The 26,211-nt window shown below is 55.5% G+C and overlaps 2 protein-coding genes across 30 annotated transcripts in view; one reads left to right on the forward strand and one right to left on the reverse strand.

The window, feature by feature from the left end:
- Nucleotides 1-496: 496 nt before the first annotated feature.
- Nucleotides 497-15,199, reverse strand: CIZ1 (CDKN1A interacting zinc finger protein 1). Of its 5 annotated transcripts, XM_036913788.2 has the most exons (18): nucleotides 14,986-15,198; nucleotides 14,328-14,439; nucleotides 14,002-14,114; nucleotides 13,201-13,272; nucleotides 11,399-11,628; nucleotides 9,168-9,261; nucleotides 8,889-8,994; nucleotides 8,074-8,395; nucleotides 7,788-7,989; nucleotides 7,446-7,567; nucleotides 6,667-6,846; nucleotides 5,841-5,965; nucleotides 3,971-4,058; nucleotides 3,413-3,526; nucleotides 3,059-3,211; nucleotides 1,484-1,553; nucleotides 1,165-1,286; nucleotides 497-834 (listed from the first exon to the last, which is right to left on the reverse strand). In XM_036913788.2, exons 2-18 carry the CDS (start codon nucleotides 14,432-14,434, stop codon nucleotides 619-621), a joined length of 2,436 nt encoding a protein of 811 aa, XP_036769683.2. In that variant the 5' UTR covers nucleotides 14,435-14,439; nucleotides 14,986-15,198; the 3' UTR covers nucleotides 497-618. The 5 variants fall into 5 exon arrangements, with proteins under 5 accessions (XP_036769683.2, XP_057355063.1, XP_036769682.2 ...); XM_057499080.1 differs by having other exon boundaries at nucleotides 7,788-8,395; nucleotides 8,889-8,991; nucleotides 9,168-9,246; nucleotides 14,986-15,199; XM_036913787.2 differs by having other exon boundaries at nucleotides 7,788-8,395; nucleotides 9,168-9,246; nucleotides 14,986-15,199.
- Nucleotides 15,200-21,014: 5,815 nt separating this feature from the next.
- The window catches only part of DNM1 (dynamin 1), a 41,508-nt gene continuing 36,311 nt past the window's right edge, over nucleotides 21,015-26,211 (forward strand). For 14 of the 25 annotated variants that reach the window (XR_008996644.1, XR_005030555.2, XR_005030556.2 and 11 more), the window contains exon 1: nucleotides 21,015-21,296. Coding sequence is in view for 17 of the 25 variants with exons in the window: in XM_036913769.2 (XP_036769664.1) it covers nucleotides 21,136-21,296 (161 nt within the window). In the remaining 8 variants the exon portion in view is untranslated. The remainder of the gene's footprint in view (nucleotides 21,297-26,211) is intronic. The other 11 variants (XR_005030558.2, XR_005030561.2, XM_057499089.1 and 8 more) reach the window with 1 other exon arrangement.

Below are 26,211 nucleotides of genomic sequence, written 5' to 3' on the forward strand. Positions count from 1 at the left end.
CTCAGCACCAGAGGAGCAGTGGGGCCCCCCACCCTGCACTTCAACTTCCACAGGGTCCCACTGGAGAGAGAGGCCAGCACAGCAGTCCAGAGCTTAGGCCCGGGGTCAAATCCCGGCCACTCGCCCGATGTATGACCTTTAGCAAACCACCTGACCTTGCTAGGCCTCAGTTTCTTCGTGTGTGATTTGGGGTCAATGAGATGACCTACCTCCTAGGGTCATCAAGAAAATTAAATGAGACCTGATTTGAAGGTGCTTCCTTAACTCCCATATGCTATTTAGGGAAACTGAGGCTCAGAGAGGTGAAGTACCTTATGATCCCAGAGTCCCTGGTGCAGGAACCTGTCTTGGGCCTTCTGGTTCTGCCAGCACCTGTGAGGCTGAGAGCTGGCTGGGGTGCCCCCCTTCCCCTGTCCGCTCAGACAGAATGCCGGTGAGGACTGTACAGCCAAACTACCTTCTTTTATTGGATTTTTCAGTAAAAACACCAGCCACATCAAACTACCTTCTTTTATTGGATTTTTCAGTAAAAACACCAGCCACATCAAAGTTTCCATACAGAATCCTAAAAAGCATAGCAGATCTGGATCAGATGGGGTGGGCATGGGGAGCTCCCTCTCAGGTTTTGAGGCGGGTTGAGCGCCGGGGTGGTGGAGGCTGGGGAGGCTGAGCTGTCGCCTTGCTGGGGGTTTTGGCTGTGACCTGGGTACTGGGCTGGGTGGGTGGGCGGCCGCCAGAGGTGAACAGAGCAGTCAGGGCATTCCGGGCGTTGATCGCACACCTGCGGCTCAGGGGCCTGGTGGACGGGCTGGGGTTCTTGGCCTTCTTGTATTTCTGGACACAGAGGTACAAGTGGGATAGGGCTTCCTCCCTACCTGGTGTGCTCTGGCCCAGTCCAGCTGAGACAGCGTCTGACATGCTGCGTGACCCTGATGCTGGGCCTCCTTGGACCAGAGCTCAGAAGCTAACAGCCAGCCCCCAGTAACCCCGAGAACAATAGCAGAAAGAGCCTGGCTCCATTCTGGCTCGGATTCCCTTTAAAGGCAGGGCCTCTTGTTGTGGGGTATGTTCAGGGGCTGAGGCCCAGCTAGGGGCAAGGGGGCCACTGGCCATCCCCATCAGCTTGGATGGAGTCTGAGTCCCTGGGCAGGAGGCCTCACTCACCTGCAGCTTCTCAAAGTGGGCCAAGGACTTGCAGTGGGAAAGCTGTGCCCCTGAGTTGCTGTGGTAGAACTTGTGGCAGATGCGGCAGATGTAGCCCATCACGGGCACCACGAAGTCCATGCCTATGGGACAGCAGGGTCTGTGCACTCACATCCCGCACACCAGCCAGGTGTCCCACCCTCTCTAGAAGCCCTTTTACTCCCCTACCCTTCACATGGGAAAAGAGAAGAAGGCGGGGCGACAGGCTGCCTGGCTAGGATGCTATGGCTGGGCTCCAGGCGCTGGGCTCCTACAGGTGGGGTCAGGGCTGGGGTCTTACCGTATGCAGTGTTGGGACAGTAGCTCTCTGGGCCTTTCCACTCCTGTATGGATATATCTTTGGACCTCACCTGGAAACACACAAGCATCAGCCTGCCTTCTGGCTCCCCCTAGCCTCTTTCCAAATGCTGGTAGGGCCTGGAACTCACCCACACTCTTCAACACCAACCCCTTGATTTCCAGGAGCTTGGGGATAGCATTCTCTAAGCTTTTGAACATGCTGATCCTGCCTCGCAAAGTACCCTTCCCAGTCTCTACTTTTCAGGCTCAGCTCAAATCAATCCCCTCCTCCAGGAAGCCCTCCTGTTCCCACCATAGCCATAATCCATGCCAGGTGTGCTGAACACTTCACAGTGCCATCTCACTGAACCCTTATAACAACAACCTATGGTTCACCCAATTTATGTAGGTGGAAAGTGAGGCCCAGGCACATTAACTCACTTGCCCAGGGTCACATAGCTGATTTATGGAGGAGCAGGGTAGTGACCCCTGGTGGGGCCCAAATCCCAGTCACTCTGAACTATGAGTTACCTGCCAGCTCCCTGAGTTCCTACTTGTTGCTGCAGTGACCTCAGTCCTGTAGGGGTGAGTTTCAGGTGATGAAGGCCCCCTCATCTTACCTGCTGGACAGGGGCCCTTCCATTGAGGCTCTCTGACTCCAGCCACATCAGCCCCCCCATGCCTAGTAGTGCCCTCCATCCCTCACCAGGCAAACAAATGTGGCTTCTAAGAATGACAACCACTTCTGTCGCCACCCTTCCTTACAGGAAGGGTGTAAGGCTTGAGTTGAGACCATTACTTCTGAGCAGAGGAAACAGGTTCAGAGAAGGCTTGCCCAAGGTCACACCGTGCTGACCACTGAGCAGCAGAACTGGCAGAGCCGGTCTCTGCACTAATTTGCTTAGGGCTGGAGGCCATCCACAGACCCCACGCGACCAGCCTTTCAGCTGCTCCATCACCACCCTGGACTCTTAACAGGTGAGCTCTGAGGGCTAGCTCTGGATCCCAGCACCAGGCCCTGGCCCAGGACGGGTGCTCTGGAAACACTTATTAAACTGAACAGAACCCAAGCTCCTCGGCTTCTCGCTCACGGGAAGCAGCGGGGCTAGGACGTTATGAATTCCGGCTCTGGATTATCACTTCCTGGCATCCAAGTCGGTGAGATTCTACTGGAAAGTGCTTGGTACACAGCTGGCATATAGTAATTGCTCAGAAGATGTTGACTGCTGCCACTGCTATCATCTTACACCGACTCTTCCTGTATATGCCACATAGCTCCCCCTCCTTGCCTTTACTGAGGCTGTTCCCTCAGCCTAAGATGCTATTTCCCTTTCTCAACACAGGTCAGAATTTCAGCTAGCCTCCGAGGCCCTTACACCTTTCACCTGCCACCCTACGGTCATCATAATGTGTTTGCATAAAACATAGTTCCTATTAATTCTAATTTCTGACATGCATTAGTGCCTACAAATGCCAGCACAGTGCCTCCTGGCCCCGGGAGGTGGGGTAAGGTTCCTCCTGGGCTGAGAGTCCAGCCTCCAGCCTGCCCCCTACACCCTCTGCTCCCTCCAAGCACCTGCTTGCAGAATTCCTCCTCGACCTCGATCTCTTCTTCTTCATCCTCCTCCTCCTCCTCCTCTTCTTCATCACCCTCGAAGCAGCCCACGGCGTCCACCGTGATGAAGTGGTCCTCATCTTGGCCGGCTAGCTCTTTCTCAAGCATCTTGAGCTGCCCAAGGAGAGGACCAGGGCTCAGGTCCGTGTCCTGGGCAGCCAAGCTGCCATGCCCCATCCAACCGTAGCCCTGAGAGTCCCAGTCCCTCCAGACCTGTTATGAGTTTGGACTGGGATAAGCCTCAACTTGATGTGTGGCCTTAGACAATGCTCTGTACCTCTCTGGGCCCACGTCATCTGAGGAAGCTGGCTTTACCTCCTTGGCTTTGTCCTTGTGCCCCTGGGACTTCACATGTTCCACAAACTTGCGGGGGGTCTTGAAGTAGCGGTTGCAAACAGTGCAGAAAGGTCGCAGGGATTGTTTGGCGATCTGCAGAGAGGAGGGCAGGCTAAGTAGGTGGTGGGCAGTGTCCCCAGATGCAGCCCGACAGTGCCTAGCTGAGTCCTCAGCTCCCACCTGCAGGCCAGCACATCTGTAATCATCTGGCTGTGCTCCACCCCTGTGCTAGTACGTGGGCAAACATGCCCCTCCCTGTGCCACTGGCGTGAGATGGATGGCAGATGGCAACAGAGAGAAGCCAGGGGGAGAGGGTGGCCACCAAGAGGTTCCCCATGAGCCCCATGGCTGCATGGCAGGGTGAGATGATGCCCACTTTGGACAGATGGGGAAACTAAAGCCCAAAGAAGAAACATCCAAGATGCCACGCTTGTATGACTTACGGTGATGCAGAAAGACTGACATTTCCCTTCTGTTCCCAACCCGGCCTCCCTCCTCCTCAGCCCTGGCTTGGAGGCAGCTCGCAGGCTCCCATACCTTGTGGTCCTGCGTTCTGCGATGCTGGATCAGGTCCCCCATGTAGTAGACCTGGCAGGTGTTGCACCAGCGCCTCAGTGGAGGCTCTCTGGGTGATAAGAATCAAAACAAGGGTAGTGTGATGCTGTGTTCTTGCTGAAAAGACAGCAGCTCTCCCGGCTGCTCCATAAATGCAATGCAATCCCAACAGGATCTTTCTTTGGAAAACGTGACCAAATGGTTCTGATATTCATCTGGTAGAACACTCAAACAAGAATAGCCAAGGAAGCTTGGGTGAAATGAGATTTAGAAGCATTTGGGATACCAGGAGGCCACCAGGACAGTGACACAACTGAGGATATCTGGCCTCGAGAACACCTTTTCAGCCCTCAGTTGAAAAGCCCTGTTGTTCCCAGAACTCTTCTTGTCCCTTCCCCGATTCCTGGATTTGTCACCACCCCAGTAAGCCACACGCCCCCTCAGGCCCAAGGAACCACCGCCACTGCATTTTCCACCAGAGACTGGGAGAACCTGGTCCTTCTCCAGACCCACTGGACTGTGGTGAGCTCGGGGGGGAGCAGGACTCTGCCCTGGATCCCCAGGGCCTGGCACAAGATGGGCCCAGAATTCCTGACTGTGTCACATGAAGAAAGGATAGGTGGCCTCCTGTAGGACCGCCGAGTTCTGAGCGGCCTAGGAGCCATGCCAGAGACGTCACCAGGGAGACAGCCAAGGAGGCCCCTCCACCTGAAGTTTGTTAACAGCTTGGGCTTTCCAGCTTTTTTGTACCACAAGATGTATTTTTACATAATCAAGCTCATTCTGCAAATACAATTTTGAACCTTGTTCTAACCTGACACTGCATTGTACATCTATTTCCACGTTATCATGAATTCCTTGCCATCGTGCTATTTATTTGCTATTCCACCAAAGTGGACAAGCCTTAACCGATCTAACAGATCCCCTAGCTTGGGATATTGTAGATCATTTTCACCACTACATTAAGTGTAAGGAACATCTTGGTGAGTCACCTTCCTCCTGTGTTTATGATTGTTTCGCCTAAGTGTAACTCTTAGGACAGCAGGCAAGGGAAGGTTTGAAGCCTGAGAGCTTACTATAAAACCACACAGAGAAGCTCTTCTCGACATGAGGACAGGCTAACGGAGATGGCTGCCTTTGGAGAGGGTGCTTCCTGACACTCAGGGCGTGCAGAGGCCACCCAAGAGCACTTCCTGTCCCCTCACTCAGCTTGGGGAGCTGTAAGCTATGACCCTCTGTAACTGCTCATGGCGGAGCCCCTGACCACTGACTCAGGGCCTGTCCAGCCTGTGAAAGGGTTTGATTCAGCTTCCATGGGGTTTATTTTGTTTTAATTCTGACTAGCAGTTAACATTTTGAAATTGGGAGATTTCACATACAAATCTAGGTTTCTGGATTCTCCTGCAGAACTAGGAGATCTGGAGCTGAAGGGCAGTTATCCCATGCGACAGAGCCCACACCTTCCAGGGTGGCCCAAGCCCGTGCCGACGTGCTTCTCCCACGGATGGCTGCCTGCAGGACCCAGCTCCGCACGCCAGGAGGGCAGGGGTCTGTACCACGACCCTCTTCCTTCCCACGTGGATGGCCTCACTGTTCCTGCCCAAATCAGCCTTAAAAGACTATCTAGCTCGTGAACTCCTACACTGTACCCCTCACCGGGCCATTTTTCAAATGAGAAGCACGGAGGCCCAAGGCCACGCAGTTAATGGTGTTGACGAGGCCTCTGGGGAGAGCAATGCTTGACCCCAAAGCCGACCTTGCGGACGGCTGACTCGGGGCCCCTCTCGGTCTGTCCCGGCCTGAGAGACTGCCTGCCTCCGGACAGTACGAGCCTCTGGGGCCGCCCACTCACTCGCTCTCTCTCTCCAGGACATCTCGGGGCACAGGCAGCAGGGACAGGAGGCAGGCTGGGCTCATGTGCTGGATCTCCCCGAGCCGCTGCTGGTGCTGGGCCCCTGACATGTGGTCCTGGAACTCCTGCAGCAGGTGGGAGCGAGGGGTGCATAAGGAGTGAGCCCCAACACAGCGGGCAAGGAGGGGGCCCAAGGAGGGGGCCTCCAACCTCAGCCCCACGGCCACCTCACCACCACGGTGAGGCCATTTCTCTCACAACAACCCTACATAGGCCAGAAAAGGATGGTAAACTGAGGCACAGAGTGAGCACACGGCAGCCAGAGCTTCTGCTCCTCCTGGGGACTGTGGGGGGCCCCAGGACAAGGAGTAGCCTGCCTAACCTCTAGGACCCCACAGCCTGGCCTTGGGGAGGCAGAGGTGACAAGGCAGCAGTAGCAGTGGCACGAGAATGACGCTATCATAACACTGCTCACTCTGGGCCCAGCCTGGGCTCAGGGCTTCCGTGCTGACTCACCGAATCCTCAGAACCACCCAGTTAGTTGGGTTCCCAATGTTTCTTGGTCTGAGGCATGGGGAAACTGAGGCACAAAGGGTGGGTTCACCTTCCAAGGTCTGTGCAGCTGGTCAGGGCCGATTCAAACCAGGTCTGCCTAACTCTAAAACCCTGCTTTCTTGGCAGGTCAGGAAATGTTTTCTGAGCATGCACAGCTACCAGGGGTGGGGCACCTTGGGGCCATGCAGGTAGCCATGGGAAGGGCAGGCTGAGCATCCCTTCCAGGCCCAACCTCCACCCCGCCCCTCTGACTCCCCACAGCGGGCAGTACCTGCTGGCTGCTGCAGCTGGCCCTGCAGATGTAGCAGAAGAACTGGAAGGCCTGCCTGGGGGGCACGCTGGCCACGGCAGAGGCAGAGGGAGAGTCGCCAGAGCAGGGTGCAGTGCTAAAGGCCCGGCTGTCACTGCTCTGCAGGATGGTGACCTTCAGGGAGCTCCGGGCACCCCACACCTGCACCGGCAGCAGGAGCAGGGCTAGCACCGGCCCCAGTGCTGAACATCTACGAACACTGGCCTGTCGCATCAGGGCCTGCTGATAGCCCACTTTACAGAAGGGGAAACTGAGGCTCTGGGCTGTTAGTGACTGCCCAAGCTCACACAGTGAGGCAGTACTACCGTCAGGATACAAACCCAGGCCCGCCTAACTCTAAAGTCCACTCCACCCCACCCTCACGTGACAGATGGAGAAAGAGATGCCAAGGGACTAACGGGTTTGACCACAATTACACGAGGAGGCAGAGCAGGGATCCAGACCCCAGGCACAGGCTTCCACTCGGCACTCACTCCACTAGGACAGCACGACCCGTGTGAGGGGACCGGGGGCTCTTGTCACCGGAAGTGCCTCCAGATCTTCAGAGCAAAGCCATGTGAGGACCACACAACAGCATGAGAGCTCGAGGAGCCACTGCCGAGCCCAGTCTGGCCTGTGTACCAGCCCCACATTCACAGGTGGGGAAACCCAAGCAGGCCCTGAGGTGGGCCGGGGCAGAGAGGGACCCCCACCGCTGGGCGCTGTGGCCCTCATGCAGCCACATTAGCAACTCTACCCACCCCGAACATCTCTCTTGCTCTTTTTTCACATTCTCCCATATCCAGGCCACTGGTCAACTCCGCCTGGCTCTCCTCCATGCTGACCTGGGTGCCCCCAGGCTCCGGCAAGGCCTCCTCCAGGCCTGAAATGACAGACATGCTCTGTTTCCTGGTCCATCTCCCCTCTGCACCCAGAGGGACCTGGGTCTGAGAGGACCTTGATGCCTCCGGTGCAGATGGCCCCAAACCCTGGTTCCAGGCCCAACCCTTGGTCCCAGTCGGGAATGGAAAGTGCTGGGGGAAAGTAAGGTCCGGGAAGAGCTGTCCCATCGCCAGGCCAGCTGGGAGTCAGCGCTCACTTACCTGCTCTGGCTTCTACCGTACCAGGCAGTGTTTCCAGCACCATGGGATGAACCAGAAGTGGTGCTTGCTCCGACACTGGCACCAACACCTGGGTCTGAGGCCGCCCCTGGTTCTGGACCAGTGGCTGCACCGGCAACTGTGCTGGAAGTGGCTCTGGTGGCTGCTCCCGTGGCTGGACTCTTGGCTCTGCTTCTGCCTGGACCTGTGGACATGTCTGTGTCTGTGCCTGCTTCTGCAGCTGCGGGGGCACCTGCCTCAGGGGCTGCAAATGAGCCCATGGCTGCACCTGCAACTGAGGCTCTGCCTCCTGCAGCGGCACCGGCACTCGCCGTGACACTAAGTGCTCTGGAGAGGTCTGTGTCTGGGCCTGTTTCTGCAGCTTTGGCTGCACCTGGGAGTCCACTGGCAGCATCTGGTGCTGAGTCTGTGGCTGCACTTGGGCCTGGATTTGCAGAACCTGTGGCTGGAACCGTGGAAGCACTTGGACTTCCAGGGGCTCCGGCAGCAGCTCAGGTGTCTGCGTCTGTTTCAGTGCTGTCATCGGGGCCTGTGGCTGTACCTTCGCCTGCAGTTTCCCTGTGGGCCCCTTCTCTGTGGGATCCTCTGAGCTAGGAAGGAACAAAAGGAGATCAAATTCATGTCTTTTCATTGGACCTGGAGGCTCCCCAGAATGGCCAAGACCCAGGTTCCAATCCAAGCTCTACCACAGACAAGACAGGCACCTAGGCAGCCCCCCTGGTTCTCTGAGGCCGAGGGTCCCCTAAGCAAATTGGGAGAGCTTGCTCCCACCTCCCACAGCTTGCTGACGACTCTGTAAAGCTGCCCACTCTGAGGCCCTAGAGGTACATCTTCAGCCTGCTGACCTGGCCTCCCTAGAGCGCCTGTAAGAATTTCAGTCATAGTGAACACACCAGTCTGTCTGGCCTGAGGCCTGCCTGGGAAAGGTGCAGAATTAGTCTGTGCTTCCTCAAGCTAGAGGCTAAGGCTCCTTCCTTGCTCCAGCTCTCCTGAAGGGTCGTGTGCCCGCTACATACACCCTGACTTTGCAGGAATGAGAGTACAGGGTTCCTGGGCCCCAGGCAGGTTTGCAGTATCACTTACCTCTTTGACCTCTTAGCTGGTGGTGCAGATGCTTCACAAGACTCAGGCTCAGGTGCTGAAGTGCGTTTCTCCATGATGTCATCTGTGCATGGGGGGGTACCCTCGTCTGGAAAGGAGGGCAAATGACTGACAGCCAGTGTCAGGTTCAGCACAAATGAGATGTGGTGGGTTCACTCTGACCAAGACCCCTGCCTCTCAGACCTGCCTCCATCATCTACCCTGCGCCCACCTGCCCCAACCCGCACCCACCCTGAAGGGCCAGCAAGCTCCCTCCCTTACCTTCTGGGGTGTCTGTTCGGGGCTCTGCAGCTTCCTCAGACCCCTCTGGGGGGTCTGACTTGTTTTCCACAGGCATCGTCTGAGAAGAAGAATCCTACTTTCTTTCAGAAACTATTTTTGACATCTGCCTCCCACCCTTGCAAATCTGTGCTTGCCCAAGAGCAGCTGTGGCAGACCCTCAGGGTATGAGGGGGCCTAGGGGCCTCTACGGGCCTGGCCCCAGGGCGGTCAAGAGATGATCCTAAACACCCTGGGAATCCTGCCTAGGGGCTTCCATCTAGCTGCGTGTTCAGTGAACCTTGGCTGGGGGACACACAGCTCTCTCCTGACCCATGGTGCTGCCTCCTGATGTGCTCACCCCCTGCTCCTCAAGCAGCCAGAAGGAGTCTTCTAAAATGCAAACCTGACCATATGTCTCCTGTCTCTCTCAGGCTGACACCCTCCTGTGACTCTCACAGCCCTGGAGTACTCTTTCCTTAGCCCAAGTCTGGAACTGTCTCCCCAACCCCCTACACCATCTGACCTCTGCCCCCACACCCACTCTCCCCCTCATCCTCTCCAGTCCCACACTGGCTTGTCTCTGGTTCCCCAAAGCCCCAGGCCTCAGGCATTCACCCAGAACCTCAAAGACACTTCTTGCAGGAAGCCTTCCTGACCTGAGTAGGTCCAGACCCTTAGCACAGGGCCCCAGAGGGCCTTGGTTTTCCTTTCCATGGCATTTCCCATCATCTCAACTAATTGGTGGGAGCCTTATTTGCATTAGTGTCTCATTATCACCACCCTCCTCCCTGGGCCAAGATCTCCAGAAGGGCCAGGAGAGATTTGCCATCTGTACCACTGGGTTCCCTGCAGGAACTATGGGTGTTCGCTAAATAAATGCATGGCTCCATCTGGTTCCAGGCCACCCCAGCAAGCTCCAGGAAGCCACCTGCAGCCTCCCTTCCTCCTGCTAAGCCCGAGGAACCAGCTGAGTGGGATCATGTACCACAACAGGACTCCATGCCCTCAGAAACTACTGTGCATCACCCTGCACGACTCGGGCACTGGCCTGCAGGTCAGGAGGCCCCAGCTCCAGGTCTGTCTCAACAGCTCTGCAACCCAAGGCAACCTCCACCCTGCTCTCTGAGCCTCAGTCTCCCCATATGTAAAATTTCAGGAGGAGCAGTGGACACCAGACAAGGCCATGTTACGACAGGTTCTACTAGAAGACTGGAGGCAGGACCCCGTTCTGGAGGGAAATGCCTCACCCCAGATGGGGCTGACACCAGAGCAGCCAGAAAAGGGCGTGCTGCCTCTGCCCAGAATGCTCTCAGGAGCAGGGCATGTGCGAGGTACTGCTGGGACATTCAGGGACAGGACCGTCTCAGGGAGGTTATTCCCTTTGCAAGCATCTTTGAGCCTTTCTGCTTGTCAGGGGGAGCCTCCTTTTGAACCCTTTACCACCTCCCCAAAGCACAGGGCGCAGGCCTAGGACCTTCAGACGGCAACAGTGTGCCTGAGGATTTATAACATCATTCAACCCCCGATTACCTCTCTTTAACTTCTACACATGGTCGCTAGTTTAGACTGTTTCTACAATTTTAGGGAACGATATGTTTTCTTTTTAAATAAATGTCCTTGGCTTTGGAGCACTTGAAATGTAGCAGGCTGAACTGAGATTTAAGTATAAAATACACACCAGATAGTAAAGACTTGGCATAAAGCAAAAAAAGGAATGTAAAATGCTTCATTTACTTTTTTATACTGATGACATGTTGAATGATAATACTTTTTATTTTGGGGGTTAAATAAAGTACATTCATAAAATTGATTTCACCTGTTCCTTTTTACTTTGTTAACGTGATTACTTGAAAAATTTTAATGACCTATATGGCTCACATTTTATTTCCATTGAGTAGTGCTGAGTTAAGGAGAACTTTTAGATTATACCTTTAATACAATGTTATATGTCATTTGTATCTCAATTTTTTAAAAAGGAGAAATATTAGGTAAATAATAATAGTGGTGGTGTTTGGACATGGCAAAAACCACATCAGGGGCTCAGGAATGTTTAAAGTTAGGAAAACACCAGACAAGTCCAACTGACCCACCCCAGCCCTGGCTCATTTTACAGATGAGGAAACTGAGGCACAAAAGGGGTAATGACATGCCAAAGGCCCAGTGGGAGTCACAGCATTGGTTTGCCCTCTCCCACTCCCATCTCCATCTGCCCTGCCCTGGCCCCCACTCACCTTGCGGTTGGGGGTGGTGGAGGACGGGGTCCGGCCCTGTTTCTGGGGAGTCCGCCCTGAATGGTTGAGCTGGGAGGGGCTTATGGGGACCCCAAAAGGAGGGGGGCCCAGCAGGGACTGGCGAGTGGCCTGAGGAAAGAACTGCTGTAGATTCGGGGTGGCCAGCTGTGGGGGTGTGAGGCTTGGAGCTGTCAGGTTCGGGGTTGCCAGGTTGTAGCCACGGAGGTTACCTGCAGGCAAGAAGAGGGATTACAACCGTGGTTGGGAATTGGGTGGTTGGGGCTAGGGTCAGGGGTCAGTCCCTCAAAGCATCATGGGAACATGAGAATAACTGTGAAGAGGACCCTCACCACCCAAAGGAGGCCAGAGATGGAGAGAGGAGAGCAAAAGACCCATGCAGTCCCTCCTTGGGCATTGGTGGGGAGGAGGCTTTAGGGTTGGTTTTCTGCTCCTGCTGGGGGCAGGAGGGACACTAACTTCTCCCTCCCCAGATCCCTCCCTGGTCAGTGTCTTGAGCACCCCAGCAATTCCTTAGCCTAAAGGAATGTGAGAGACCCAGCATAGGGCCCAGAGGGCAAAGCAGCAAGATGACTGGTCCCTGGAATAATGACACACACCTGCCCCCTCCAAAGTCTACTGGGAACCAGCACTTTCCACACACAGCCTCCGCCACTCTGCCCAGCCATCAGCAGGGGAGGTATTATCCATTATTATTCTCTCTCTATTCCCACCCCCTCCTTCCAAAGCCCCTTCATCCCCTGACTGAACTTCAGCCACAGCTTTTGCACAGGACAGCAGCTGTGATCATTCTAAAACCACATTCTGACTTCACCCCCTCCCTGCCTAAACCCTTCCATAGCTCCCTGGCTGCTCAGGAGCAAAGCCCATTTCTCACCCTCCCGGAACCCCCTCTGCCCTCCTCCCTGGCCTTATTTCTTGCCATTCTCCCCACACATACCCCCACTGTCTCCAGCCACAACCTCCCATATTCCTCAAACAGGCCTGGTTTCTTCCTGCCTCTGGGCCTTTGCACCTGCTACTCCTTCTGCCTCAGCTGTTCTGTCCCCACTACTCCCAATCACCCTTCAGACTTCCCTTTAGTGTGTCTCCTCTGGGATGCCTTTCCAGACTCTCTGTGTGTCCCCAGAGGCCCCATCTTCCCTGTTCTAGAACCAGCTGCACAATTTCCTTGCCTGCCACCCAACCACACTGGGAACTCCTTAAGGGCAGACACCCCAGCCGGCTTGGAGGCCCAGCACTCAGAAAGTGTTTGAGCCATAAAAGTGCAAATCCTTGCTCCAATTCTGGGACAGGAAGCACAGGGGTTGAGGGCATGGGTCAGATATGCTGTGAGAGATGGTTTAAGTCTACAGTATAAGCTCTGTGACCTTCAGCAAGTCAGTTCCCCCCTTGTAGCCTCAGTTCCCTATCTGTAAAATGGGGGTAATAATAGTGCTTGACTCACAGTGTTTCATGAGGATTCAGTGAAATATACAAGTGTGCCTGGTACATAGTAAGTGTTCAATTAATATTAACTTAAAACATATGTACAGAGAGAGAATGCCAACCAGCTCTTAAAACCAGTAAGATAAAAGATGGCGCACTCTGAAAGAAAAATGGACAAAGGGCATGGACAACTCACAAAAAGAAATGCAAAAGTTTAACAAACAAATATAAAATGTTCACTGCACTAGCACACTAATGTAAACTAAAATGTTAATGATACAACTTTTTTGCCAAGCAAGTGAGTAAATTATATGTACATACACACACATACACATATTTTAAAAAGCAAATAATACCCAGTGTTGCCGTGGGCATGGTGAGACCGGTACTGTCATACGTGGCTGGCGGCATTGCAAACTGGTCCAGTCCTTTGGGAGAGCAATTTGGCGATTCTTATCAAGAGCCATAAAATATCCATCCCCCTTGACCCAGTCATTCTATTTTGGGGAATCCATTCTAAAAAAATAATCTCAAACACGATATTCATCCCAGCATTATTTAAAACAAACAAAAAAACAAGGTAAAAAAAAAAGAAATAAAAAAACAGACCAGCTGAGTTTAGGTAAGCAGCATCTTGGGAGGAAAAGCAGAGAGACTGCTCTCACATGGGGAAACTGAGACAAGGGCACAGGCTTAATGCACAGGGCTAGAGACACCCACTCAGATAGCCAGGAGGTCAGGTGCCCCAGGACGTGGTCTAGCTCAGCCACTGCTGGTGCCCTGAGACCCAGGGCAAATGACTTCCCTTCTCTGGACCTCAGATTTCTCATCTGTCAAATGGGATGTGGAGGAGACTGGTCAAAACAAATCTTTCCTTTCATCATTCCATCTAATCTGAACGTGAGTGAAGTACACTGACTAGTGCCCACAAATCCAGCACCATGGCCAAGGGCACATCTCTGTGGACAGACAGACCTGCATGGAGCGGAGCCACTTAGGGACTTCTGCCTCCTGGAACCTCAGCGTCCTCATCCGCAGACTAGGACGCTGAGAGGTGCTCCCTCTCAGGGTTACTGGAGGTGTGAGGAGATTCAGTGCACTGGGGCTGTGGGGGTGCCTGCCACCGAGATGGAGTGAGGAAGGGCCTGCAACCATACCTTGCAGCTGCTGCAAGAGCAAAGCTCTTTGGAGCACGGAGCCGCTGAGGAGGGAGGCCGAGGGAGCGCCCTGGAGATTCAGGAGCTGCTGCTGAGGCTGCTGCGGGAGCCCCCTGTGCGTTGGGAGGGGGTGTGAGAGGGTTACGGGGAAGGGCAGAGCCCCCTTCCCTCCCCTCCCTGCAGCAGATAAGGAACCTCTTGGGGCGGGAACCCATGACCTCCAGGACTCAAAGAGGGCCGCCCCTGGGACACAGTACTGCGATGATGGGTCTGGAAAACGGGTCTGTGCGGCTGGGCCAGAGCCACCCAGCCCTCGGGGAACTCACCGGCCGACGGCCACGGGCAGCGGGGCCACTGGCGGCGGCTGCTGGAGCAGCTGCTGGAGCTGCAGTAATTGCTGCTGTTGGAGCTGCAGCTGCTGCTGGTTGAACATGGCGGCTGGAGACAGGAAGGGCAGTAAGGCTGGGCCCCCCACAGGTCAATCCAGCTCCCTCCATCCATGCCACCCTCACAACCTGCCTGGCTGAGCTTCATTCACAGCTACACCTTGGTCCTGCCAAAATCATGCCACGTTTGCACCTGCTCCCTTTCCGCAGGCCTCCCATCCTGCCCGCAGCGGCAGGAGTCAACCGCCCTCCCGCCAATTTCCCCCCAATCCTACCAGCAGTCCCTCCTTCCGACGCCCGACGCCGCCACCCCCATATCCCCCTGCTCCATCTTTCAGACCCCAATACACCTCCCCACCCGGCGCGTCTTCGGCCTTTCTCTGCCGCCACGTCCCGATGCCAGCGCCCCTCGACTCACACCCCGCGTTGATACTCCCACTTTCCCCCATGCGCCCACTGTGTCAATAACAGCACCGCCCGCTGTCTTTCTTTCACTTTAGCCCGTGACGAAAGGAGTAAGGTCTCCCTCCACCCTAATCCCGCGCCCCCTCCCCCCGCAGGTACAGCCAGCGCTACACATCAAATCCGGTACTCCCACCTGCCCACGAAGCCCGCAGCCTCCATACAAGTGGCCCCCACGCCTTCAGTTCGTGTCCCCCCGGCCGTCCTCCGCCGGTGCTCCTCGCCTCCTGGGCGGTTTGGCTGCGGGAGCCGCACAGCCACCTCCCCGCACCCCCTCCGCAATCGCACCGCCCCCGGCTGAGCTGGCGGACGTGAGGCTCTGGCTTGCGGATCCGGGACTCCCCAGCGGTTGGACTGGGTCCTGGCCGCTGGGAAGGCTCAGCTGCGGGCCTGGCCGGGGCAGCGCCCCCTCGAGGACCGGAGGTCCTGGCGCCGCCGGCCGCTTTGCGCGGTCCTCCCCGCGCACCCGGCACCCTGCGGGGGCGGCGGCCGCTCACCCGGCGCCAGGGTGGCAGCGGGCGCTGCACGGGGCTGCGAGGAGTCCCTACGCAGTGGAGACTGGAGACCCTCCGCCCCTTGGCATTGAGAAGGGATGACTCTGAGCCCAAGGTCCGTCTGTCGCCCGGAGAGGTCTGTCGTCTGGCGGGGACATCGCGGACGATTTCGAGGACTGTCCGCAACCGACGCCCCCGCGGCCACCACTGTCCCGCGATCCGGGGTCCCCGCGCGGGGCTGTAGAGGAGGGGCGTGCAATCCGCCTCTATACCTTCGGGAACCGAGACCCGGCGAGAGGGCGATCGGGACAGCCGGGCAAAGGAATTTGCAGCCGAAGGGGATGGGGAGGTCCGTCTGAAAGTGCTTTTTCTCGGATTTGACTCTGAAGGGAGTGAAGAGGGCTGATGCCAATTACAAAACATGGGCTCATCCTGCCCCTGAAACGATCCTGTCCCGAAGTCCCTCTCCTCGGTCCCCACACGGAGTCAACAAACCCAACAATTCGCGGTTACGAAGTAGCAATCCCTTTCCCATTTTCTGTTACTCAAAGCGGTCCGTAACAGCCCTGGGCAATTCGCTCCCTTTGCATTAAGCACCGACTGTGTGCGGGCATGGCGCACGGTGGCGCTAGGGACGCGCGGACCCGAGGCCGGCCCAGCGCTGTCGGGCCGCGGAGACCGGAGTGTCAGTCAATCGCTACAGTCATGTGACAAGGGCTGTCCTAAAGCTCTGGGCCCGCTCTACTGCAGCCCCGGGCGGCGGCACAGGTGCCTAACTCAGCCTGGGCTAGGAAGCGCGAACGTGGCTCCTAAAGCGCGGGGCGGGGGCGGGGATCAGCGGGACGTCTCATGTTTGGGTGGAAGGGCAGCCTGGACGGTGGGGGCTTTGAAGGCCCACCTGAGGTGTTGGGCTTTATCCTTGAAGGGCAGGGAGGGCTAGGGAATAGGGTGACAGCGTCACATCCTCCCGGTGAGAACCAAGGCTGTGACAGAGGGGAGGGAGTGAAGTGGCCAAATCAAGGCCGCCTAGGCTTCCAACCAGGTCCAAGTAGGATAATACCCTGATCTGGGTGCTGGGTTGAAGAAGTCTGGGGTTGAATCTGGGCCCCACTGCTTTCTGGCTAGGCGACCCTGGCTGGAGAGAGAGTCCTCTCTGAGCCTGTTTCTTCCTCTACAAACTGGGTGTCCCCTCCCAGGGTGGGCTTGAGGATAGTATTACATAATGTTTAGCACTGGCACCCGGCACAGAGTGAGCTTAGCAAATTGCCAAAGTGAAAAACTAAAAATAATGCTCATGTCAGTGAAAGTAGGGAAACCAGCGCTGGCTTCCTGTGTTGGTTTGTCTTTCTGAAAAACAATCTGTGAGTTCTCAGTCAAGACTCTTGAACATGTTTTGCCCTTTGACCTGGAAACCCTACTTGCAGGAATCTAGCCCAAGAAAATAATCACAAAGGAGACTTTTTTAGGCCAGTGGGTCATTCACAGAAACATTATTTATAATAGCTGTGTGGAAAATAATCAACTTTAGAGGAACAGCTAAATAAGTCGTGGTGTCTGGGTCTTATGGAATTGCACACAGCCATCAGAAATTATGTTTTCAAAGGATATTTTAACATTCACAATACAATGTGAAGTGAATTCAGCAGGTTACAAAACTGTATGCACATTTTAACTCTGGTTTTGGAAAGAATAAATATATGTGTGTGGTGAGCTCATGGGGTTTTTCATTTTCTCTCAGTTTTTCTAATTTGCTGTGATTGGCTTGGATGACTTTGTCATGGGGAGGAAGTGAACATTTCTTAAAATATATATGACTTTGTGATGCCTCCTTGAAGAGTAGACGAGATGGTGGATGGGAACTCTCTGGGGACATTGTTTGGGTCTAGACTCACATTAATTGCTTTTAATCAGTCCCTTACAGGCAAAGCCCCCCAAAGGAATATGTTCAGAGGGAAAAGAGAGGCCCCATCTCTTTCCATTCCAGATGAAGTCTGAGGCTGTAGCATCACCCGGAGCCGTCTTTCTTGCCTCGAATTTGAGATGCACCTTTATCATGAAATAAGCTCGTATACTTAAGTGTATCTATGTTCAGACCTATTCTGCTCCAAGACTCTGCCTCTCTCTTCTATATCATATAGTGTGGTTATTAAAGTTTTGGAATATATTTTAATACCTGATAGCACAAGCCCCCAGCATTGGTTATGCTTTATAAAGAATTTATTGCCCCTACCTTCCAGAATAGCCCAGCACAGGGCTTCTCCCAGGGTAAGACCTTAGTTTGGCTGATGGATGGGACTGACTTGTGGGTAACAGGCTCTCCCTCCTCCCCATCTCCCCTTTAACAGGTCCTTCTTTCCCCAAAGGAACCAGACTTCCCTCACAATGCTCCCTGTTGCCTTTCACTCCTCACCAGGCTGATTCCTGTACAGTCTTCCCAGCCCAGTTCAAACATCACCTCCTCAGGAGGCCTTCCCTGATAACCAGATATACCCTCAAAGCCTTCTTTCCACATGGGGAACTGGGCAATGTGGGGCCCACTGGGGCCTGGGATTCCTACAAACAGCTATCCAGGGTCAGAGCCGCCCCTAGTCCAGGCCTCGGGACCCAGCTCTGTCTCTCTCCCACAGAGCTTGGCGTATTTATGATCACTTCTCCTTCCCACCCTCTGGTACCTTCCAGAGACAGACAGCACAGTGGTGAGGGTGATCATAGTGACGCTAACTATAGCTCTAATTCTTCACTGTTTCAAGCTCTGTTCTCGAGTTTTACCGAAATTCTTAGTACATCTTGAAATCCTCCTCACACAACCCTAGGGGTACGTAAGATACTCCCTTTTGACAGACGAAGAAATGGAAAGTTAATGAAGTGAAGTGACTTGCCCAAGGTCGTTGGGTTAGAAAGTGGCAGAGGTGGGATTTGAACAACAAGCAGTCTAGCTTCAGAGCTGTGTCCTTGATCTTCATGCACCCAACCATCAATACACAAGGGCACCTGCCTTGTTCTGGGCTCATGGGGAGCTCCTAACTGGCCCCAGAAACCCTTGGTGCACAGCCCCTACCATGCAGTGGAGGGCACTGTGTGTGCCCCAGCCTGGCCCAGCTGCTTCCTCAGCAGTCACCTTGCCCCAGACCGGACAGGTGCCACTACCTTGTACACCTGGTCTGCTTAGCTTGTCTTTCCTTCCCAGGGAATCTTTTTTCTAGCAGGACAAGTCCCACATCTTTATTAACCTTTTCAGCCCCCTATGTCTTGCTTGAGGTCTGGCATGAAGCAGCCACTGATCCATATCTGTTGTAGAATAAATTAACAAAATTGTCGGAAGGGCCAGAGCCTGAGCAGACTTAGTGACTAAACATAATGGCTTGACCCAGGAGCTGTGTAATAAGGCCACCAGTCAATTCAATACGATCAGCATTTATTGAGCCCCTACTGTGTGCACAACAGAAACCCTATTGCATATAATAGCATATATTAGAACTTCTCCAATTTTGATGTGCACAGGAATCTCCTGGGTTCTTGGTTCTTGGAAAATGCAGGTTATGAGGGAGCCTGAGAGTCTGCATTTCTGGCAAATTCCAAGTAATGCCCAGGCTGCTGTCTGGCATCAGAGATACAGCATATGCAATATGTATAAGATATATAGTATGATCCCATTTCTATAAAAACAAAATGAAACAAGATGAATATATATGGAAAAAGCCAGAGAATGAACACTAAGCTATAAATAGCAGTTATCTGTGGGTGGGAGGATGACCAGAAGCTTTCAAATACTGTGTAAAGTCTGATTTTTACAATCATGTTTGTAATTAGGAAAAACAACCCAGCCGTGATGGCACCCCTCTAGGCAGGCATCTGTAAACTGCACCCCTCTCCAAATTAATGGCCCCACTCCAGGTCTTATCTCTGCCCTCTCTGGTTTTCAAAGTATAAAAATGGGCTGGCTTGGAGAAGCTGCTTAGGATGCATGTCGTGTATAGTGGCTGCTCCAGCCGTCTAGAGGGTTGTCATCACCAGCAGCATTCTCAAAGCAATGATTTCATAAGGATCTCCTGAGTGCCAGGCTGGGGCCATGCACTTCACAGGCATTCAGATCTACCATTATCCTCATTACCCATATTGGATAACTGAGGCTCAGAGACGTGGTGGGACCTGGATCACACAGTTTGCCAAGGCCCAGGCCAGGGTCCTGGAATAGGGCCTGCTCATTCCCCTCTGCCTGCTTGGAAAATTCCTCCCCTAGATGTCTATATGGGTCACTCCTTTACAGCCTTCAGGTTTCTGCTCAAATGTTTACCTTACCAGAGTCCTTCTCTGACCACGCTACACAAAGTCACCACACTGCCCTTACCCGCCATCTTCCTCAGCTTTCTTACTTTCCAAAGCACTCATCTGACATATTTATTGGCTTATCTGTGCTTTGTCCTTCTGTTTCCATTAGAGTATAAGCCACGTGTGGGTAAGTTCTTAGTCCATCTTGCTCACTGCTTTATCTCTGAGGTTTGGCAAAGTGCCAGGCTCAATAAATATGCATTAAATGGGTGAACAGATGACAGTCTCTGATTCACAGGCCACTGTTCTCCCAGCCGTGTCCCCTTCCCTGTTGATATACAGAGTGACCCACCAACCCCCAAAAGCACAGGGTAGGCCGACCTCTCTTTCCTAGCCTCCTTTTGGGGAGTCCAAATTGGGATCCTTAAATGCAGAAGTGGATGGCGAGACCTGGGGCCCCCTGGGTCTCATGTGAAAGGGATAAATGGTAGTGTTGTTGGAGTCCATCCCACTGTTTTACCACCACCCTGATGGGTTGGGAAAAAGACTGCCACCCTCTAGGACAAGAAGTCCCAGTGCTCCCAAGAAGGCTCTCCAACTGTCAAAGCCTTTTCACTTGCTTTTACTCAGCCTGACGTGCTTTTCCCCTGATCTGCCTGTGACTGGCTCTGTCTCATCCTTTAGGCCTCTACTCAAATGTCACCTCCCAGAGAGCCCCTATAACTCCTCCCAGGTTAAAGTGGATTATCCCACCCGGATACATCCTTTCACTCCCCATTTACTTCTTCCATCACCATTAGTATAAACTATTTTCCCTTTTACTATTTCAATTATCTGTTCATTCATTTGCTGCCAGTCTCCACCACCTGAGTGTTTGATCTGTGAGGGCAGACACCTTGTCTGTCTGGTCACTGCTCTATCTCAGTTCTCAGGACAGGGCTGGCAGGTAGGTACTCAATGAGTGTTTGTTGAATTAATGTTCTTTCTCCTTCTAGAACCAGGGAGACTGGGGCACAAAGGTGGAAAGGGGTATGAGGAGATGAATTAGTGTCAGAACTTAGAGTAGAAGGCAGTGATGCCAAGTGGAAGTCCAGGTCAGAAGGCCGTGACCTTGGAGGAGGCCCATCTCTCCAAGCCTCGGTTTTCTTATCTGCGAGATGCAGTGAGGAAATCATAAGCAGTATCCCAGAGGCCTGGTACTAAAGGGTGATACTTCGCCCATTCCCAGTAATGATAGCTGGGGTGCAGCATCCACACCCCCAGACACCGCTCCAGCGCCCCAAACACCGCAGAAGGAAAAAACTACAATCCCCATGGTGCCGCGGGTGGCGCCTGCGCACGGCGGCAGGTCCGCAGCGCCGCGCGCTCCCTCTGGCGGCATGCTGGACCAGAGCTCCGCTCGCATCCCCGAGGGGCGGGGGAGCCCGCGGCGCCAGCAGTCGGAGCGCGCGGCTGCAGCGGCGGAGCCGTAGCCCGGAGACAGAGCGGCGGCCGGATCGCAGCCCGCGGGGCCCGCCGCAGCCATGGGCAACCGCGGCATGGAGGATCTCATCCCGCTGGTCAACCGGCTGCAAGACGCCTTCTCCGCCATCGGCCAGAACGCTGACCTCGACCTGCCGCAGATCGCTGTGGTGGGCGGCCAGAGCGCCGGCAAGAGCTCCGTGCTCGAGAATTTCGTAGGCAGGTAGGAGCGGCGCACCTCGGAGCGCCGACCCCCCAGCCCGGGCCCCCTGGGCCTCTGCCCCCGGCCCCGACGGCGCCGCGACCTCGCAGCCCTTGGCGCTCGCTGCACGGCGGCCGGCGCGCCCCGGCCTCAGCCGGAGGGAGGCGGCCCTGCCCCCGCCCGGAGCCCCTCAGGGGCGACAGCGCCCCCCGCTTGACGGCACACGTCGTCAGGCCGCCGTCCGCCGTCTCACGCCCCCCTTCTCTGCGCCATCCTCTAGGGCAGACAGCGCTGTGCCCAGAGCCCCTGGCAGAGCGCGGTGCCCGCTGCCCCAGTATAGGCACCAAGAGGGCCTGCGTTCCTCAGCGCCTCCCTCCGGCTCCGGGAGGCCCTCAGAGCGGGCGGCACCCCCGGGGCAGTGCTCCCCACCCTAGGCTCTTCGGAACACAGCTCCCCCCGCCCCATGGGAATTCCTGGGCAGTGGCAGGGACAGCACCCCACCCCAAAAAACACCCGGGAGAAGACACGGCCCCGTGGGCGCCCGGGACCCCGCACAGCCTTCCGCCGCGCACACGCACCTCAGCGGCTTCTGCCGCCGTCCGTGCGCAGCGCCGCGGCCCAGCGGGCGGGGGGAGGCGCGGGCGGCGCGGGGAGGAAGGGGAGCGCGGCGGCTGCGGTGGGGGCGCGCAGACACCGCGTCCGCTGCGTTCCCGAGCGGTCGGCCCCCTGCGCCGCCGCCGCCCCGGGTCGGGGGCGCCCGTCGCTGTCGTGCTCCTCCTGGCCCGGCGGAGGGATTGTAATGGAGGGGGAGGGCGGTGGAGGGCGCAGATGACTAAGACAGGAAAGCAGGATGGCGGGGAGGGGGGAGCCATTTGCAAAACCTAATCCCCCTCCTGCCTCTGATCCCGCAGGCGCTGGGAGGGCCAGGTGGCAGGGACTGGGGGGCAACAGCAAAGACAAAGGGTCCTGAGGTTAGGGGCACAGCACGGTAGTGACACCGGCCTCCATCCCCCTGGCTCCCCAAAGACAGGACAGGCAGATATCATTTTGGGGGTGCTGAGGAGGATGGCGCTCTCCTGGTGCTGGAGGCAGGATGCAGGGCTGGGCAGGCTGAGGGGGGAAGCAGGAGAATCGACACTGACCTCCCCATTCAGTCATCCCCCTCCTTACCTTCAGAAACCCTAGCTTTCTTCCAGTGACCTTCAGGGCTAAGGAAACTGGCACACAGGAGAAAGGGGCAGAGGCGCCTCCCTCAGGACAGCACTTCTAGGGGGAGACCTCCTGGGTCCAAGCCAGGCTCTGCTGTGAAACCTCAGGCGAGTCACTTGCCCTCTCTGAGCCTCAGTTTCCTCATCACTAAAGTGGACAATTGGACTGGTTGGTTATTCCTGCCTCTCAGACAACCCGAGAAGCCCAGTACCAGCTGTAGGAGTGAGAGGGACCAGTCCTGACTGGAGCAGTGTATCTGTGGGGTGTTGGAAAGCCACTGTGGGGGTGGCAGGGCCCACCTGGTCAGCAGAGCAGTAGGCCATCTGTCTCCTGGAGACCGGCCCCCACAGAGCCCCCCTCCTACTCACATGACCCCCAAACTGCAGAGACACATAGATGGACCCCTTTCATGGCCCGGCAGTCAGGGTAAGGGGGTGGGGGGTCCTCTGGAGACAGTAAGGCTCTGAGGCCTTAGTGCTTTAAAAGGCCCTCGTGGATATCCGGCACTTCACAGGGTATGAACCACACTCCTTTCATCCTCTGGACATTAGCTGAATACCTGTTCTGTGCCAGGCTGTGTGCTCTGGGCAGGGGGTATGGAGGGCAAGGCGACCTCAGCTCCATCTCCTGGGCCCCTCCCATGCCCCCTGTACCATGCTTCACGGGAGGCTCACAACTGCCCCATGAGGCAGGTACAATGATGCTCATCCTGCAGATGAGGAAACTGAGAGCCCAAGGTTAGACACCTCACCCAGAGTCACCCAGCCAGACAGGGCAGCGTCTGTTAGACTCCTAAGCCCAGTTCCTAGTCTCGGCCTTGTAAGCCTCCGGGAGCCAGGCCCTGAACTGGGCACAGAGACCTGCGGGTGTGTGGACCTCCACTGCCCCCATCTGAGGGATGGCGACACTGACAGCCACTGCTCTACCTTCCTGAGAGGGCAGTGTGGGCTTCAGTGGGTTCATGGGCATAAACGCACGGGAGGGAGGCGTTGACAGTCAGTTAGGCTTGGGGGTCTGTGCACACCAGGACAGACCTGGATTCACTGTCCAGGAGACAGAGGTGCCAGGGAGTACGCAGCGTGGCAGGCCAGGCTGACTGGGGACAGTTTGTTTATCAAGTGGTGAAGCGGGGTATGAACTCTGCCCCAGGTGGCCCAGGCCCACTGGCTGGCCCCCCCAGTGCCCCGTGGCAGTGGCCCTAGAGGAGGACGCGGGCCCAGGGCAGAGGAGGAGGGCTTTGCCTGAGGTAGAAGAGTGGGTGGGAAAGCATTATTTGAGCCCCATCAGCGTTTCGGAGGAGGCCCAGGCTGGGGCTCAGGTGGGAGATTGAGGCTCAGTGGGGCCCCCAGCCAGCCCTGCCTGCTCCCTTATGGGCCCCACCTCACCTCCCAGGGCTGGCTCACCAGACTCCCGAACATGGTAACAGACTTGCCTCCTGGGGCTTCGCAGGAGCCAACGCCCCGTGGAGAGGAAGTGGAAAATCCATCAGGGGAAGCAGGGGCTGCTGCAGGCTGGCCTGGGCTCCTGGGCACCCCGGAGGGCCCTGCTGTCAGCTCTGCAGTGCAAGTGGCCCAGCAGCTGCCCAGGACCCAGCTAGGGCTTGTCTGGGTCTGAGCTATTTCTTTGTCCCCTTTTACAGAAGGGAAAACCGAGGCTAATTCATTCAGACATTCGCTGAGCGTCCACAGTAGAAAAGACAAAGGTTTTGCATTGCAGAGCAGGAATCTCTGAAATAGTAAACACACGAGCATATATGTGAAGAAGACAACTGGAGTGTGGTCAGTGCTGGGAGGAGAAAGGGCTTGCTTTCCACAGGGAGTCAGAAGAGGTCTCTAGGAGGTGGTGGCATCTGAGAATAGAAGCCATGTGACTAGCCAGGAGAAGCAGGACTCACTTCTAGGCTGAGGGGACAGCAACTGCAAAGGCCCTGGGGCAGTAACAAATTTGTATTTGAAGAATAGACAGGAGCCACTGTGGCCTGTGTTTGGCAAGCAAGGGGGTCATGACATCAGAGAGTTAGGCAGGGGATAGATCTGGAGGCCCTTAGACTAGGGTGAGGAATTTGAGTTCATATTCATTATTGTCAAAAGCTTTTAAGTAGTGGAGTGATATGAGCTGATTCCAGCAAGTGTGTAACTTGAGGAGGGAAGCAAGAGAGGGAGCAGGAGAAAGGTAGGAAGGCTGCTGGGCTGGGCAGGAGGTGATGGGGCCTGGACCAGGGCTTTAGCAGGAGAGGACAAGGGTGGGCTCCACAATATATTCTAGAGGAAGGTCCCATTAGACTGGAGGTGGATGGATGTGGAGGGCAAGGAGAGAGGAGTCAAGGATGACTTCGGCGTCTTTGATGCTGTGTGGGTGTTGGTGCCATTAACCGAGTACGGGAGGAGCAGGTTTGGGGGCGGGGGAGGGTAAGATCAGGAGCTTGATTTTGAACATGTTGAGTCTGAGATGTCAGGTGGGCAGTGTGGTGATGCAAGTCGGAAGCTCAGGGGGAAGATGGGCTGGAAATATAAATTTGGAAGTCATCTGTGTGGAGATGGGATTTAAACCCATGAGTGGATGAGCTCATTTGGGGAGTAAATGCAGACAGAGGAGTGTGCGTGGGCCTCAGGACACCCCAGCACTGCACGAGCAGATGCCGGGTGCACTAGACTCCCATTTGTCTGCCTCTGGCTGTGTGCTCCCTCCCCACAACACCCATATGGTGCCAAAAGTGCGGTGTCCTGGGACAGGCTTCCGGGCTCCCGTGCCCCTGGCCTCGCTCACTCTGGTGCCAGGCAAGCGGACAAATGGGAGGTGCCCACCCTCTGCACCTTCCTGGCCTCTGGGGAATCTAAGGGGGGCAGAGGGTGTTGGGGGCGGAATGTGGCATTGGGGCTGAGAGCTCAAGCTCTGGAATCCAGCCTGGGTTCATAGCTCACCTCTGCCAGTAGAAGCTGAGGGACGTTGGGCATATTTCTTGAACTCTGCTCAGCCACTGTTTCTCATCTGTAAAATGGGGATAATATGACCTCTCTCATGGGATTGTGCTGAGTATGAGGAAATTCCCGAGAGGCCCTCGGGGTAAGGCCTGGTACAGAGGACAGGCTGGCTCTATTCCTGCAGTGGGCATAGGTGCAGACTGGGAGGTGGGCTAGAGTGGGAATTGGGACGAGGATCCTCTCCACCCAGCAGGGAATAGGGGGCCTTGTGGGTGAGCCTCTGCCCAGAGCCCAAGATGCATCCTGGGAGGCAAGGTTTTGGGTTTCTCTGGTGACTCTGCCTACCCCTGCTCAGGCTACCTGCTTCCTGCCAATCCCCTGCCCTTTCTCCCCATTCTCACCCCAGCATGAGCACGGCGCCGGCCTCTGGCCTCTGAGAGCCCCTCTCTTGGGCAGCCCCAGCCCCTGCATGGAGGACAGGTCATTCCTCATTACTAAGGTCTGTCCTTTCTTCTGGACACTTTGAGACCCATCTTAGTGGTCCCATTTCACAGATTTGGAGACTAAGGCTGAAGAGGACTAGAGGATAACAGACATCGTGGGTAGAAAGTCACTGGCTGGAGAGGTGGGAAAGGACTGGCATCTCCTTGGCGCTTGCAGCATGCCAGGCCCTGAGGATACAGCTGGGAGCAAGATGGACCCATCCTCGCTCTTGGGGGGCTCCCAGCTGAGTGCAGCAGACAGACACTGAATCACACAAAGAACTCTTGTATGTTTGAAGAAGGGTACAAGGAGCCTGATACTGA

This window comes from Manis pentadactyla, chromosome 3, assembly GCF_030020395.1.
Source record: "Manis pentadactyla isolate mManPen7 chromosome 3, mManPen7.hap1, whole genome shotgun sequence".
Classification (NCBI taxonomy): Eukaryota; Metazoa; Chordata; class Mammalia; order Pholidota; family Manidae; genus Manis; species Manis pentadactyla.

Bases quoted from the DNA above. Each gene is read 5' to 3' on its own strand.
- CIZ1 (XM_036913785.2), bottom strand. From the start codon at position 14,434: ATGTTCAACCAGCAGCAGCTGCAGCTCCAACAGCAGCAATTACTGCAG. The intron at 14,115-14,327 runs GTGAGTTCCCCG...CCCAACGCACAG, and splicing joins CTGCCCGTGGCCGTCGGCCG to GGGGCTCCCGCAGCAGCCTC. The intron at 3,212-3,412 runs GTAAAGCCAGCT...CTCCTTGGGCAG, and splicing joins ACAAGGACAAAGCCAAGGAG to CTCAAGATGCTTGAGAAAGA.